The sequence below is a fragment of the Anas platyrhynchos genome, chromosome 11, assembly GCF_047663525.1.
Source record: "Anas platyrhynchos isolate ZD024472 breed Pekin duck chromosome 11, IASCAAS_PekinDuck_T2T, whole genome shotgun sequence".
NCBI classification, from domain to species: domain Eukaryota; kingdom Metazoa; phylum Chordata; class Aves; order Anseriformes; family Anatidae; genus Anas; species Anas platyrhynchos.
In genome coordinates this window covers 4323953-4340015 of record NC_092597.1, presented here as the reverse complement: position 1 = coordinate 4340015, position 16063 = coordinate 4323953, and the positions used below count along the sequence as shown (strand labels likewise).

The 16063-nt window shown below is 42.7% G+C and overlaps 1 protein-coding gene across 18 annotated transcripts in view; it reads right to left on the bottom strand.

Moving 5' to 3' along the window:
- SEMA6D (semaphorin 6D) overlaps positions 1–16063 on the bottom strand; it is a 277603-nt gene that overhangs the window by 29960 nt on the left and 231580 nt on the right. For 6 of the 18 annotated variants that reach the window (XM_027466870.3, XM_072043610.1, XM_072043608.1 and 3 more), the window contains exon 1: positions 1625–1760. The exons of 5 other annotated variants lie outside the window; for them this stretch is intronic. Coding sequence is in view for 2 of the 13 variants with exons in the window: in XM_027466875.3 (XP_027322676.1) it covers positions 1218–1385 (168 nt within the window). In the remaining 11 variants the exon portion in view is untranslated. 7 more of the 18 variants (XM_072043607.1, XM_072043609.1, XM_072043621.1 and 4 more) reach the window with 5 other exon arrangements.

The window sequence follows — 16063 nt, the reverse complement described above, 5'->3', positions numbered from 1 at the left end:
TTACGTACAGCTTAATCAACTGAGTAGTAACTTAAGTAGACTTTAGAGGTAGACAGAATTTTATACTGTGAATAAAGCACAAAAAAGGTCTATTCTCTTTTCCAACAAAAGTGATTGCAAGGATTTACAATGAGCTTCCTGTTAGACTTGGAAAAAGGAAAAGAACCTCAGAAAATTCACAGTTAAAGTATTTGTATGTGAGAGCAACACAGCAACAGTAAAAGCCTCTAACACAGTGGGAAGCTGTTCCTTCAAATAATATTTAAGTGAATATATAAACATTAGTAGAGAAAGACTAACAACTTAGAACACAAAGATATACCCATAAAGATGCATGTTTTACCCAAAGGAAATAACCAGGGAAAGAATGCCACCCAGTTACAGAGCCCTGAACAGTATTTTAGAGGAAGTTTGCTGTAATTCCTGCATGTTATGTGTGAAATGTGCGCGTGTGTAGATGGATAAGCTACAATACCATCTGTACAGCAAGTACCACATATGTGAGCATTATGAATTATCAGGGCTGCTGCTATGCTCAACAGTAAATGTATTCTAAGCCACACACACATATAAATACAAATGACTTTACACGCTGAAGGCCGAATTTTGCTCGAATTACTCACAGGCTAATGCCTGTAACACAGACATAATCTTGACCAGAAGTGAGGAACAACTTCAAGATTAGAGGAAGGCCACCAATTTAAGACTAACACAGAGCTATATTCATGCGGATGCCCGCCGGAACCGCAAGATCTTCAACATATCAACCTAAAGCATACTTAATTGCATTTTCCAGCTTACAAGTCAGAGCACAACGAAAACCATCCAAAAACAAAAACCCTTTAAAATACGGGCATATCATCCACCTGGAAACATCCGTGTGACCTTTACTCGCCACCCAGCGATTACAACTAGCCCAGGAGGCTCCGAGCCCCTTCTACCCGCAGCCTGATTCGCTGCCCTCTCTCTTTCCGCAGCTCCCCCCGCTCCAAAAGTTTCTGGGCTCCACACCTGAACGCGGCGGGCGGCAGAAGGCGAGCAGCACCCGGCGCAGGGACGCTCCCAACCCGGCTCCCGGTTAGTTTCCATCCAGATCCGCCGGGAGCAGCCGTGCAGCTCCCTCTGCCTCCCAGCGCCCGCCCGCCGCCGCAGAGCCCCCAAACCACGCTCACCGTCCCTTCCCCACCCGCCCCGGGGCGCTTTCGCCGGGGACCAACCCGGCGGCCCGGCTCCGCTGCGGCTTCCCCGCTCCCGCAAGTGCTCCGGCTCGGCTCGGCTCGGCAGCGCCGCCGCGTACCTGCCGCTGCCCGCGGCCGCCGCCCGCCGGCGGGGCTGCCTGCTGCGGGGCTGCTTCTCCGCCCGCTGCCCCCGCCAGGCGCCCCCATCCCGGCGCTCCGCTCGCTACCGAGCCAGCACGGGGGAGGCGCGCCCCGCAGAGCCCTCCCCTTCCCGCCCAACCCGCCGCCGCTTTTTTTTTTTTAATTTTTCCTTTTTTTTTTTTTTTTTTCCCATTCCCTCCCCTTTCCCGTGTTTATTTTCACCCGCCCCGCGCCGCGCCCAGCCTCGGCTCCGCCTCCCGCCCCCGCCAACTTTCCGCTGCCCCCCGTCCCACCGCCGCCCTCACCGCCCCGGCGGATCTCCGTGCACTGCCGTGATGCGGTGGGCAGGCGGCAGCCCCGGCCCCAGCCCCGCCCTGGGCAGCACCGGGTGCGGCGCCGCTCCCGGCCGCCGCCCTCGCTCTGAGTCCTGGCCCCTTAACGCGCCGCCGCCGCTTCGTGAGGGAGCAGCGGGTGCGGGCTGCCGGGGCTCGGGGTGCAGAGAACTTGACGGGTGGTGGGGAGCGGCCAAGTGGGGAGCGTCCTTGAAATGACATCTTCAAGTGCCTGCCCCGAATCCCCGGAGAGGTTCCAGAAACAAAGGGTTTCATCCCAGAAATGAAGTCTGGGAAATAGCTGTCGCTCATTCGTTGTTGTTGTTGTTGTTGTTGTTATTATTACATTAAATTAATTAAGGCTTAAAGTGCCACGAAATATTTGGGAAGGAAAAGAAAAAAAAAAGGAATACTCACCAAACTCCATCATCTACACTTGTTTGATGGGAAAACGGAAAAATTCTGAGTAAAAGTAATTTGGAGGTTGTCTCTGAAGAAACGTCTCAGCCATTCACATGCTATCCCCAGGTTCCTGCCCCTGCATCCACCTGAGTGCATCCCGGGGCCTGGCCATTGCCTGCGTCCCCTTGCTCCCCGTGTTACTCCTGCCCTGAGAGACAAGGGCCTGATGCTCCCAGGTAGTTCTGGGGCCAATCCAGCTGGATTTTGCATGCATGCTATTCGCAGTGGGAGCGTTGCCTCTTGAGAACCGATTCATCTAAGCAAAGGCGCCAGGATTTGGCCCATAGTAAATTCTCTTTAGAGATGGTTCCAACACAATCTCTCAGCCATGGGAATAGGATGTTTTTGGCAACTCAGGCCCTTGGCTGTCTCTCTGATGTTTCCTAGTGGTGACAGGCTAAAGGCGAGATCATTATGGGCTTCCTTGCAGCAAACACAGCGTGGCTATGTTGTGCCCCAGGAGCTGCTGCCTGGTTAGAGGTGTAAAGATGGTATTTTCTCCTTCTCAGGAGCAGCCCTAATCTGAAGAGCATCACAATTTGCACAGCACATGGAAACAGGAGACCGTTCTATTGGTTGGGAATCAAATTGCAACCTGAGGATGCAAAAAGCTTAGAGCATGAATGTGCCTACCCCAACAAGGTTCCAGGTCAGAGTGCAGCTCTGGGGCCTCCCCATCGGCAGCCGAGCTCTCGGAGCAGATTTTCTGCTGCATGCGTTTATCAGAAGTGTGTATGCCAAGGTGTGAGCTGCCTGCACTGGGGCATTACAAATTTGGTATGTGCTTCTCTGATTTTTAAATCCCTGATGGTGGTGCCAGCCAGAAAAACTACACTCCTAGAGAGCCACCTGTATTTCCACTCAATCTAAACTGTGTAGCTGCTCAGCTGCCCCTGCCATGGGGCATGGGAAGTAGCACAGCCTGGGGCATCTGCTTGGGCTGTGGCTGCACGCTCCCTGCTGCTCCTTCAGCTTGTGCGAAGGGGCCTTTTCTCCCCACTGCACAGCCCAGCCACAACTGAAGGCTTCCTTCTACCGGGCTGAGAGCTTAACGCGTTTTAAATCTCCTTCTGCTGCAATTAGGCAGATGACATAATGTTGAGCATCAGATTGCCTTGCTGTGCGGCAAAGGGTTTCAGTTTCAAGTAGAGCATTTTGGAGGATTTTGGGGTAGTCAAGTGTAGATCTATCTACGTTGAAGTATTAAATATGGTATTTTATTATAGTTTCAAAATTTGCTGCATGGCTAGAAACCACTTTATGTAAGGATTTAAAGTATGTGCATTTACAATATGTGTGCAGTCAGGGAATTATACAGCCACAGGTTTTTAAACACCAATATATGCAGGTTCCTATTGATATGATAAACCATCAGTTACATGTGCTACAAAGCTTCTTAAATCCTCATTGACACAATAGACCACTATTGTGTCAATAGTGTGCAGATTAATGGGGTATTGTCAGGCTATTTTAGGCCTTAACTTTCATTTATCCTAAAACTTGTTCTTCATTGTAACTCTTAACCTTTGGATTCTGCCAACACATTTCTTGTCACAAATATATTAATGGAATTAAAAGAAACCTGGCTTTTAAATGTTAATTACCCTTACAATGATTGATTTGTAAAAGAAACACATCAGCAGAATCTAAAAGTACAGAGGCACAATCGAATGGACCAAGACCAAGAGCCAGGAATGCCTGAGGAGCAGCTCCGGCTCCGGTGAGACTGTCCCTGTGTACGAAATGGTAATGAGACCACTTACTCACCCTATCTCATAGGTATATCTTATGGATTATTCCTATTGTCTAAAGTATTTTTCACCCTCGAAGTGTTTTACAGACTTAAGCAACACTAATGCTCACGAATTTGAAAATGTAAGCAGAATATTCAAAATTTACATACAGATAAAAGAACCACCATCTGTTAGAAGAACAAATCGAGATTTTGCTTCATTAAAATATGGGTAATATGAAACTAATGTGTGTTTAAACCAGACATTTCATTCCACTTGAATTCCTCCATTAGTTTTATAACCAAGGTTGAATTGGGTTTAGGAAGCACAACCATTCATTAAAATCACTACATTGGCCACATGATTTGGTAAGAAAACGCAAGCCCACACACTGCGGGGCAGCTTGCACGTTTGGAAAACCGCCTTTGGGGTGCCACTGCCTAGGAAAGTTTTGCTGGAATGGCGCATCCCCCAAATGCTGAGGAAAATGGCATTGATGGTTTCTCTCTGCCTGAGCCAGAGCTGAATCAGTGACTCAGCACACTAGTGCATGGACGCGATGACTTCTGAATGAAATCTGAAACTTATATTTTCAGGACATGTTCATTTAAACTATGTCATTTCCAATAAAAACAGCAAATGTCAGTTACAGAAGAACAGTCAAATCACAGCAGTGCCAGGATGTGATGATGTTATATCATGACTCATTATACTTTAGCTAAATATTTTCCTCCTTCCTCCTGTTTCTTTCCTCCAAAAGGCACCACATTTCAACAGTGTGTACAGACATCTGCCTACTGCATGACAGTGTACAAAGTAATTGATAGGTAATTTACTATGGATTAGGTGTTTAATTTCTGGTGAAGCAGAAATGCGCAGTTTTTATGTTCGCTGTCCTTAAACTGAAGTTGCAAAGTGCAGATGTTACAACTTAACCTTGACTGTAATTAATTTTGATAATAAAAGAGAATAGAATTTATTTCTTATGAGTGCATGAAGTTAGCTGGACAATTTAAAGCTCTATTCAATGAGTAATGCTCTCACAGCAGGGGTAAATATTGGTCTGCCTGATAATATTAGTTTCTATTAACAACCTAGAAATGTTATTTTCATACAGCTCTGGTTTTATGTGCCTTAGTGCCTTCTCAACATCTGGGGAGCCACTGCACAGGGCAGGACAAGCTGGTATAGTATGTGAATAAATGTAGAAATTTTTCTAAAAAAGCAGGCTTTTAATCTCTACAGATTGGTGGAGAATCCTTTCAATTTTTTAAGAACATAAATAAAGAAATTAAGAAGCTCAAGCTATAACGTTTCACCGCTTATCACCAGAACAAGGTTAAACTGTGCCAGCTGAAGCTGATAGCTTGTTAAGGTATTCCACTATTAACTTGCTGAATGTATAATTACATGAGAACAATGCTCACACTATTTGTGGCTTTAGACTTTTGTCTCCACAAACCCTTACTGTAGGTATTGTCCTGTTTGTGGCCACTTATTCACCCCCATTGCCTATGGCATAGATCCCAAGAAAATGGGTCTTTAATCTGCCTGGAGACCATATTTAGATCCTACTCTCACTCAGTCACCATACACCTTGTTGTCTGGGTAAATATAGGTGGAAATCCCACTGTTTGGCTGGCAAAGCAGCAAAACAAAGCCAGCCATTTTCCTCCTCTGAGTCCTGAGCTTGCAGCAGTATCAATAGAGTCAGAAGTGAGACATTTCAGAACATTGTTGCTCATGATTTACACCAATTGGCTAAAAATAACGAATTGCTAATATAACAAGCCTGTGCTGTGTTGATACAGGTAAATGATTGGTTATAAGTCAAGTACTGTATAAAGAGTGGTAAGTGTAAAAAAAGATGTTGTACTTTTACCTCTGTAAATAGTATCCAATTCAGGTTGCACATTAGTAGAGTTCTTCGTAATGTTTGAAGGAAAGAAAATATTTTTCTCCTATTTTCCAAATGATGTGAAACCCCCTTTTTCACTCGTTAGCTCTCAGAAAATTATAGGAGGTACTTTTAAGTGATTAGCATTTTGTAAAATATAGGTAGCACAGAACAATTTCAACACTTTCTTTTAGCATCTTTTTGAGTACTGTGTTGAGAGTTGTTTTTAAAGTATTTCTGACTGTCAAAACCTCAATTTTAATATCATTGTTCTTTCTGTTTTATATCTTTCTAGCCTGCCTCCTCATTTAGAGAGATGTATAGAAACCTCAGGTTGTATGCCTGTCATCTTGAAGGTGTAGCGATGATTTTCTGCTAAGGCTGATGGGCTGTGCATCCTCAACTTGGCAACTTTACTCTGGTTCTGTGTTGTGTCAACATTTGTATATGCTTCCATGCCTGTCATTTATCTTTCTGGCTAGTATAAGAAATGGGTGCATGCTGCTATTCCATGCCCACCCATGATCATCAGACATCAGTTTGTCTTGAGAAGCACACCAAACACCATCTCTGTCTTGAATATTTAAGTGATGAATATAATAACTGCTCTTGGTTCTTACTGAGGCCAAAGTTGGAATGAAATCCAATCTGCTGGCTCTCCAATTCCACCATCTCCTCTAGGGAGGCAGAGGAGAAGTGCCAGTAATTAATAAAAATAATTGGAAAACATAATTTTTTTAATGCTTTGGAAGCACTGCATGGGTCAGCCAGTGGGGCTCGTGGGGGATCCTGCAGAGATGAAGCCAAGTCAGGAAAGGTCAAAAATTCCTCCCTGCTGAGGCCATGGGACTGGAAGCCTCAGCAAAGAAAAGCCATAGCCACAATGTTTGTAATGTCTTGTCCTGTGTATTTTACTACTTGAAATGTGCTTATAGTGAAATCTGGATGACTGTATGTCAAAGCTAATAAAAGGGATTCAAGCAGTGAACATAACCGGGCACAGTCTTGCTGTAAAACTGGTCTTTCCTGCCTGCAAGCTCTCTATCCACCTTAACTTTGAAAAGCAAGCTCTTTCAGGCCAACAATTCTGGCCATGGCACTTTCCTGCAAGGGTGAAGTGTGATTAATTCCTGGCCCTTGCTAAAGGATAACTTTTAGGAAAAAATAAAAATCCCTGACAGGGTGGGGCATTACAGGGCAGAGGGCTGGGAGTGGAAAAGCCCAGGATGGGGGCATTGCCACGGTGCCATTTGGGGCCAGGTGCAGAGTGGTATGTGCTGCAAACATCCCCAAATGTCTACAGCAACCACTGAAAGCAAGAAAACTCCATTTTCTGTACAGTGATTAGCTTTTCAGTTAGGTATATTACATCACCTATCATTTGATGGGGAATTCATTTCAAACATCTAAGGTAACATCAACAAAATACTGTAATTAGATTTAATGGCATGCTTCCAAGATTAATAGGCAATCTTCCTCACAGCCTACAATTTTAATTTCCAAAATTTCGTTTGTCATACAGCTACTCAGTCAGTATAGATTCACCATCTGCAGTGTTTACCTACACTTTTCCTCACTAGTAGTAAAATGTACTGCCTTTTTCAGGCACAGATTAAAAGACATATTAGTAACAAATCTATGCTTACAGTATATAATCACAAGATGACAAGACGCTTAATGTTATCTATTTAATTATATATAGCAATGTCTCTTACACAAAATCACTTTTCAATCCCATTTTAGGGGATTACCTAATCCTATAATTGATTCTGTGTGATGAATCCCCTTTGTCCTGTGGAGACCTAGTGACCTTCAGAACAGAAACAGGCCTGAAAACCTGCTATTATTTCACTGTTATTTATGTGTAAATTACCAGATATTGTAGGATGGGAACAGATTATAATTTTTTCCTTTTATTTACCTCACTGGTCTCAGACTTGAAGTGTTTTATGTCCTGGCTCAGAAGATACAGTATTCCCTATCAGTAAGAATGACCAGAGGCAAGATTGATGTTTTCTTTAAGGTAAATCAAATATTCTCCTAGAAATTTAGCCAATCATATAGGTTCCCAAGCAGCTCAGAGCTACAGTAAAACTAGTATCTACTGTAACTGTCATATCCCCTAACTTGCAGTTAGTGGGTGAGACAATTGCTTATTGGTTATAAATACCAGCAGATTAGTTTATCTATTGATTAGTATCACATTACTCATGCCAGAGTCCATAAAATCCAACATGAATCAGCTTGACTCCGTATACCAACAATCGCATCCTACACAAAGGTGAGTCCATACGTATCAGCTGATGACAGACGTGAATATTTTAATGTTACAGAAAACAAGCAATTAGCCATGTGTACATGTACAGACTCACACAGACACATCCACAGATGCACATAAACCTTGCTCCTTCACTGTCCTGCCAAATATAACTCCATGGATTAAAGCTTTACATATGACCCTAAGAATGTAATTTAGTACAGTCTGAATCCCCCTTGCGCAAGCCTGAGGTAGCTGCTTGGGCTGTCACAGCTAAGCAGCTGTCCAGCCTAACACTGACTCAGGAGCCAAAAACCTGCCTCATTTAGGTGACAGTGAAACAGTTGTAAAGGATCAGACAGACATTTTTCATGTTTGATGTGGGGAGGGTGCTCAGAAAATAGCTAATGCCAGTAATCACTAAAGATAGAAAGGTAAACAAACGGCTTGTAAATTTATATCTGCTTGAACTCTGAAATAAAACCTTGCCATATTTCTCTGATGCATTCCTATCCAGAGAGAGCATAGACTCTCATCCTAGGTTTGAAGAAAGATGATCAAACTATTTACTTTTACCTCTGTCATACATACAGAAAGTCCATGGCCCACACACAATCAGTAATGGCAGAAGCGGTTGCCTTTGGCATGCTAACCTGAGTTTCTGTTTAGTGTATTCCCCTTGACATCTCAGTAGCCAACTTTGTCCTAGAATATTTTGTTCTTGGACATAGGTGAATATTGTAATTTTTTTTTTCAACACTTATTGCCTTATCTAATATTACTGTTTGTTTAAAAATTGACTTCTAGCTCTATTGAACCATGGTGTTCCCTTCTATGTGCTAGCTGTGGGCTGCAAACTCCTTTCTGCTGAGTAGCCGTAGAAGAGCCATCCATGAAAGGTTTGCTCTGGTCTATTCTTTGCCTTACAGGTTAATGCAGAAGAAAAATTTCCACTTAGAGACAGTGAGTGAGTACAAACGAGATAAAGCACTTGTTTTTTGCCATATATGAAAGCTAAGAGGCAAAAGTGAGTGGAAGTGGCTTTGATCCTTTGGAGCTACTGCTACTCCTTCTCCCCCGTTGACATCTAAAATGGTGCACCACGTCCTAGAGCCACTCGTATTAGTGATCCTCAGACACATCTTACTACTTTTCTTTTGTAGCTGCAAGATGACAGACTTTTCACCTTTGAGGCGACAGTAGGTGACAAGGAGATAGATGGCCCATTTCATCTCCACATTGTTTCAGTGATCACAGTTTGCCAGCTGCTTGTATGACTCTGCATGTCGGACCACTAATCTTGAGTGATGCAAAGCTCCATGGAGTCTGAGGAAATACCATTGTCTGTGACAAGTCATGCAGCAAACAGGCATGCAAAGGAGCTGTCAGGCAGGAGGCTTGTGTTTGCAGGGGGTCAAAAGTGTAGAAAGCACTTTAGATCCAAGGCAGGGAAATATAGCAACGGCATCTATCCTATCCTAAAAAATCTCTTATTTGCAGCACATATTTGAAGAATTAACATAGCAAAAATATATAACAAAGAATCAACCAGTAACCATCAAGTTATTATTAAATCCTCTGGACAGTCCTTGACTTGAAAAAGCAGGCACAGGTAGGAATGCCAACACTGTTATCTAATGTGGATCAAAACCAAAACAAACAAACCAAAAAAACAAAAAACAACAACAAAAAAAAACAAAAAACAAAAAACAAACCAAAACAAAAAAAAGCCATGGCATCTCCATTCTTGGCAAAGAACAGAGACTGCTCTGTTACCTCTGCTGCTTGGAGTGAGGCAGTTGTGGATGCTGCAGCTGTTAGCTACAGACCTCCTCTCTTCTCTGTCTTTGTGGATAAGAGGAGGGCATGAAAAGTGATTCTCCATCTGGGAAGCAATGCAAGAAATAGTATTTGTGGCTCTAGCCAGAGTTTTCCAGCTCCTTTTACAGCTTTAACTCTTCTTAATTCGTTGCATAATGAGGTGCCATGATTTTAGCAGCCATGTTATAGAAAATAAATCATTTTGTAATAAAGTCTCCACTGTCCACTAGCCAAAGATAACTACATGTTACTCTCAGCTTTCCTATCAAAAGCTGATTTAGAGATGGATATTTTATCTGAGTACTTCAGATGCTGCCTCAATAGTTTCCTGTGTCCAGAAGAATCTCAATGACTCATTGTTTATTTTGCTCATGCATACTTTGTATGCTGGTGGAGAATGCCTAGTTGGTCCTTTCCCTGTCATCATTAGTCACATACTTCTATCAGGCCAAGAGCTCAACACTAAACCAGAGAAGGATGGAAAGCTCTCCACCTCCTCCTGTAGCCAGACCATCACAAACCACTCTCCGTAAGTTGTATGGGGGACCCAGCTGCAAGGAGCACAACCTTAAGTGGCATCCTGCCACCTGGCATGTCCCCCTGCATGTCCTGGGGACTGAGCACACTGCCAGATATGATGGCACTTTGTCCTGGCACAGTGATGAAGAAGGGAGTGGAGTTGTGGGAAGACAGTAGAGGCACTGGGGAGAGGAGGCAGACTGCCCAGTGCTCATCCAGGTGAGAGGGATGGGTATTTGTAAATGGCCTGGTCAACAGCATCCCTTGAGAGTGGATCAGAACCACAGCCAAGCTCAGACTCCTATCACATCACTACCAGGACTCAAGCTCAGATGAGCTTTGGACTTGTTGAAAGAGGCATGTTAGGCCATATTAGTCCTTACTACCGACCCAAGCAAGTAGCTATCTGCAAGGTGGATTGTATATCATTTCTGTCCATCAGTAATGTCATGGGGGTGATGTCAGGCTGGCAATTTAGATTGAAAATCCTTCCTAGAAGGATCGGGGTATCATGTGTGCATGTGTTCCTGGGTTTGTTGGCCATCTGGGCTGCTCTTAAAGCCATGTGGTTTTACACCCTGCCCACGTTTCAGGCATTCTGTATCCATAAAGCCACAAGGGAGAACTGCTTGCATTACCTTGCTCTGTGATCTACACCCCTTCAGGGAGTTTTGACAGCCAAAGTCTGTGTTTTCCCTAGGATCTTCAAAACACTTTCAAAAAGACCTGATGATGAAGAGTCTGTTGATTTTTGTTCAGATTGCCTGAAGATCCCTCTTTTCTCTCAGTTGCCAAAGGAAAAAATGTGAACTATATTCCTCAAATGTCATCCCGGGGAGCCAACACTCAAACTCTTCCTCACATATAAAATGTCCTGGCAGGATTACCATATAATATCCATTGCAGCAGTGGAAAATATCAAAGGATCATGCTTCAAAATTAAACAAAAAAACACTCTTTCTTGTCTCAAAAGCAGTATACTGTTCCTCTTCTTCCTTTTCCTTTCCCACCTTCAAACTACCATGCACTTTGGTACTGTAGGATTAAGTAGCCACAATAAACAAGCCCGTGTGAAGCCAGCAAGTCCAAATGGAAGCAATCACTTCTGCTACTGTAGCAAATGAGATTTTTTTTTTTTTCAGCTGACTAATAGAAACTGATTTAGGCCCTTTGCACTTGCTGCCAGCAAGTGTTCCCACTCCAAAAATAGCCTATTGAAGAAAGAAGTGTCAGTTGCTGTCTTCAGCAGGCTGCTTTTCTAAACCCATTGTTAGAAGGCACCTACTTCAAATGAAACCTGGCATATCACCACGTCAGTGGGCAAAGTGCCATTCCAACAGATTGGGCAATGGCTAGGCAGTGCCAGTGATTCAGTCTGTATATCAACCTTGAGTAACAAGGTTGTATTCCCACCTGAGAACATCAAAACCTGTAGCTGCACTCTACCATAACCTGTGTCCTCACATGTGTTGCTGTCCAGCCACACTTACAGAGTATTTTAGATGTTTCTATTTGTTTTTAAGACCATACGGTTCTGCTTGACTGGGCACTGGCTTTACATTTGGATGCAGTGAAGGTGTAGGTAGGCCCGTTTGGGTCATGCTCGCCTTCCAGTGCTTTTTCCTCCTTGCGGCATCCTGGCAAATACGTGGCAAAGCACTTCAGCATGTAATCCTGGCAAAAACCTCAGAAGAACCTCAACAGCTGTATGTGCAGTGAGAAAACACAAGGAGGTTATCTCTAGCTTGGGCTGTAGGAGTACAGCGCAGAGTTAATCCTAGTGCTCAGGTTGAGCTACATTTAGTGCAAGCATATGCCCAAGTATCAGGTGGTAAGCACAGTCATGCTCTCATTTCCTACAAGTCTCACTAATACACGTGCAGGTGTATCACAAGAGCATCAGGCCTTGATGAACTGGGATTCATATGCCATAGCCTCCTGAGACTAACCTGACAATGAAATCTCCACCTTCTAGTGTGTCTGGTACAAAAAAAGCCACATCTTTTCAGGGAAATGCCAGCTTGAGGGTAGACAGTCTAGGTTTTTTGTAGTATCAATTTGTATTACATGTGTTACAAAGAGTCTCAAATTAATGCATGTAAACCATATCTGCATCTTTTCAAAATCCCCTCTTATATGTCCCATGAAGCTATTAGTTTAGCTATCACTAGGTATTAAAATTTAAAAGGGTCACTAAATGCATACTGCTAGAAGGAAACAACATTAGTTACACATTACCAGAACAAAACTAAATTAAGAAACAGCTCATTTCCTTCGTACCATCAATATTTTACTCAACCATAGCCTGGATGCTTGTACTCACAAAGAGGAATTAATCATTCATGTGCTAATGTACATCCATTATTTTTAAATCATCACTTAAGTAATCATTTCTGTGTGTGCTCAGATGTGTGATGCCTGCTTATGAAAGTGCAGGAAAAATCAATACAAATTAAATAAAATTTAAAAGGTGGATGTCTGTGAAACAGATGCAAAAGAATTTTCCATGCAGTAAAATTGTAATCAAATTTCTGTAAAACTCTGTTAGTGAGTTAGAATTTGAAAAAAATACTGGTCTAATGCTAAACATATTTATATGCCATGCTTCCCTCTTTATTTTGGTGCAAACATGCACAATGCAGTTCATCACAGATTCTGTCTTAAAACCTGTATAAAATTGAAACAACAAAAGCTTTATTGCCATTTAATTTGGTACTTCCATTTTCCAACAGTTTATTTACCGAGAAGTATGGTGTTCATATCATAACATCATTTGTGTCTACACATCTGTGAGGTTCCCAAAGCCTTATGAAAATGCTCCTGCCTGCAGTGTGCACAGGGCTCACTGCTCGTACTGCGTGGGGCACACCCAAGTAGGAACCGAGGCACCATGGCTCAGCAAAACTGAATCTTTCCTCTCCTGCAAAATGTCACACTGCCGTTAACATCCACCCCGTACAGATCACAATAATCAATATCTCATTTCCCCTCCTCCCTCAAATGGGCTAACTGGATCTCCTGGGCTGGATTTGCTGCTGGCTTGTGCTTGTCATTTACACCCATGGAAAGAGCACTTCCAAACCAAGAGCCCTGTTTTACGTAGATATATATTACAGCTAGTTTAGTCAGACATAAATGTCTATCTAAGGTGCAAAGTAGTGAAAAACAGCAGTTAGTGCTGGCTGCATATAGGAAGAGTTAAGATGGTCCTACTAGATTGGAGCCCACAGTCCCATGGAAATTAAATCATCTTTTACTGAAAGTGTGATTGCTTCTTTTGGACTACACATATCAATGAAAGAATATGGCAATGCTACTAGAACCCTGCAAGTACAGTGAATTTCACAAAAGAGCAGCATAATACTTGAAGTAAAAATTGGTGCAGCAGTGCTCTAGGTTTTTTCTTTTATTGGTTCAGTAATTTTATGGTCATGTATTCTGATGACAATTTAAGGGAGCTCTATGTTTATGAGGCAATAACAAAATCTCCTGCAAAATAAATTCCAAGGCCAACTTGTCTATGAATACTTGGTATAGCTTCTTGTGAATTAAGAGATGAGCCAGAACAATGCTCAGGAGAAAGCAAGAAAGAATATGTACCTTGACTTCAAGATGGGAAGCCTTAGGTTCCTTTTTCAGCTGAGACCCAACACTCAGCCTGTGAAATGGAGAAAATGATGCAGCAAGCAGTACCTCTGTTTTGCAGCAACTTTTGAAGCTTAGTATCTGGTTCCCACTCAACTCTGCACCAAAAGCAATGCTTTTGAATATTTTACTTAAATGTTTTTCCCCTTTCATCCCATTTGTCCTAGAGCCAATTCTTTAACAGTGCACCTCTGTGAACTGTTTCTGCCTCACCAACACATTTCCAGGCAGCTCACCTGCAAATATTACTGAGTACATGGCAAAAAAGCACAAAAGTATAACCAGGTTACTGATAATGGATAACAGAAGCACCATCAGCAGACTGGATTCAGAGGTGTATCATGACTGAATTTATTCTAGACAGCATGGAATGGAGAATTTAACTTCTCTCTTGGAGAAGCACATGGTGAAACTAGCTTTGGCCACAGCTTAGGGACTCCTGGAGTAGCGTGCAGTTCAGGGTTGTATATGCTGTGTAGGTACCAAATCAAGCACACAGTTTACATCCCCTGACAATGCAAAGTGACCAGTTAGTACAGTCCATCGCACAGATATGAGTCTATAATCTTGGAGAACTGGATTGGATCTATTTAATTTCAGCCTAATGCACAGTCACAAGCAGTATGCAAAGGAAAAATCAGTTGCCAGATGAGACTACCGTATATGAACGCCACTGTGAATTAACTATGCACTCTTTTGTTAACAAAGCAGTTAAATAAATATCAGTTTTAAAGTTCTTCCCACTTTTATCAAATTCATCAGTTGTCAGGGCCTACAGCAAGAGCAAGGGAGGTGACTGAGAGGGCACTGAGTTTCTGCTCCTCAGCCAATGCCACCTGGGGGGTGGAGGAAGGTGGTTTCCTTCAGAGCATGGCACACTTGGGTTGCTGGAGGCTAACACAGGGTCTTCCCATGAGCTGTCTGTGTGATCTACCTGACTACTTAAGTCTAAAGCAGGTGTAAGAGTGTGAAGTATGACCTATGATAGTTCCTTTTTCTGGGTACCTAAAGAACTAAGCAGGTCTTTTCCCAGTTGGATGGCTGGGGTTTGCTGAGAGAGAAGAGATTCAGCCTTCTCGGCCCCCACAGCTCCCCACGTGAAGGAGAATCCTTGCAGAGAAACCAGCAGGAACTCACACAGATGTAGAGAACATACAACCGCTCTCTACATACAACTGTAATTCATACAACTAATTCATACACATACACAACTGTGTGTGCAGCCACTGTCTCAAAACACATGCATGCCTTTTTTGCCTTTGCTCAAGTTCAGCAGTCTAAGTGTCCCGCATCACTCCTGAAACGAACTTACTATGTTGTGGAGGATAAAAATGTCTGTCTTTCTTGTGCTAGTTCAGTGCTGATGGGCAGAGGCGACTCATCAATGGATGAAATGGGATTTTCAAGTCCTTTTAAAATGATGAGGTACTTTTCAGAGCTCACCCAGTTTGTAATTAGATACACGATTTATGAATGTATTTGTCAAACAATGAAATTGGCAAGTTTTAAGAACATTTCTGGCTATTGTTCTTTTTACTCATCAATCTTGAAAGGAAAATAGCAAGGTAATATTGCATTTTACTTTTTTTTTTTTTTTTTCTAATCTCTCTCTTGTCATAGCTCAGTGAAAGGAATGGCAATGTAAATACTCGATCCATGTCTTCCCATGATTTGTCCTTGGTTTCCTGTTGATTTTCTAGCTAGTTCAAGCTAGACTCCTTGCAAGTGAAACTAGACAGGGGATTGGCCAATTTCAAGCTTCAATTTAGATTCATAGTTGACTGGTGCAATTATGTTTGCTTTTAGTACTGTGTGACTTTTTTTCTTTCTTTCTTTTTTTTTCAGCACTCGGATTTCTTGTTTTGATTTCACTCTAAACCAAGCCTGTGTTTCCATCTATTTCTTACTGGGTCCTATTCAGAAATATCATTTTCAGGATTACATTTTCCTATTAAAGGCTTGATTGAAAGATGGATTCAGGGCTCAGACACATGCTCATTTAGCAAAGCAGATGCAGCAATTTCCTCAAGCCATTTTTTACCACCTGCTTGTCAGACACTGTGTCCCACCATGGAGTG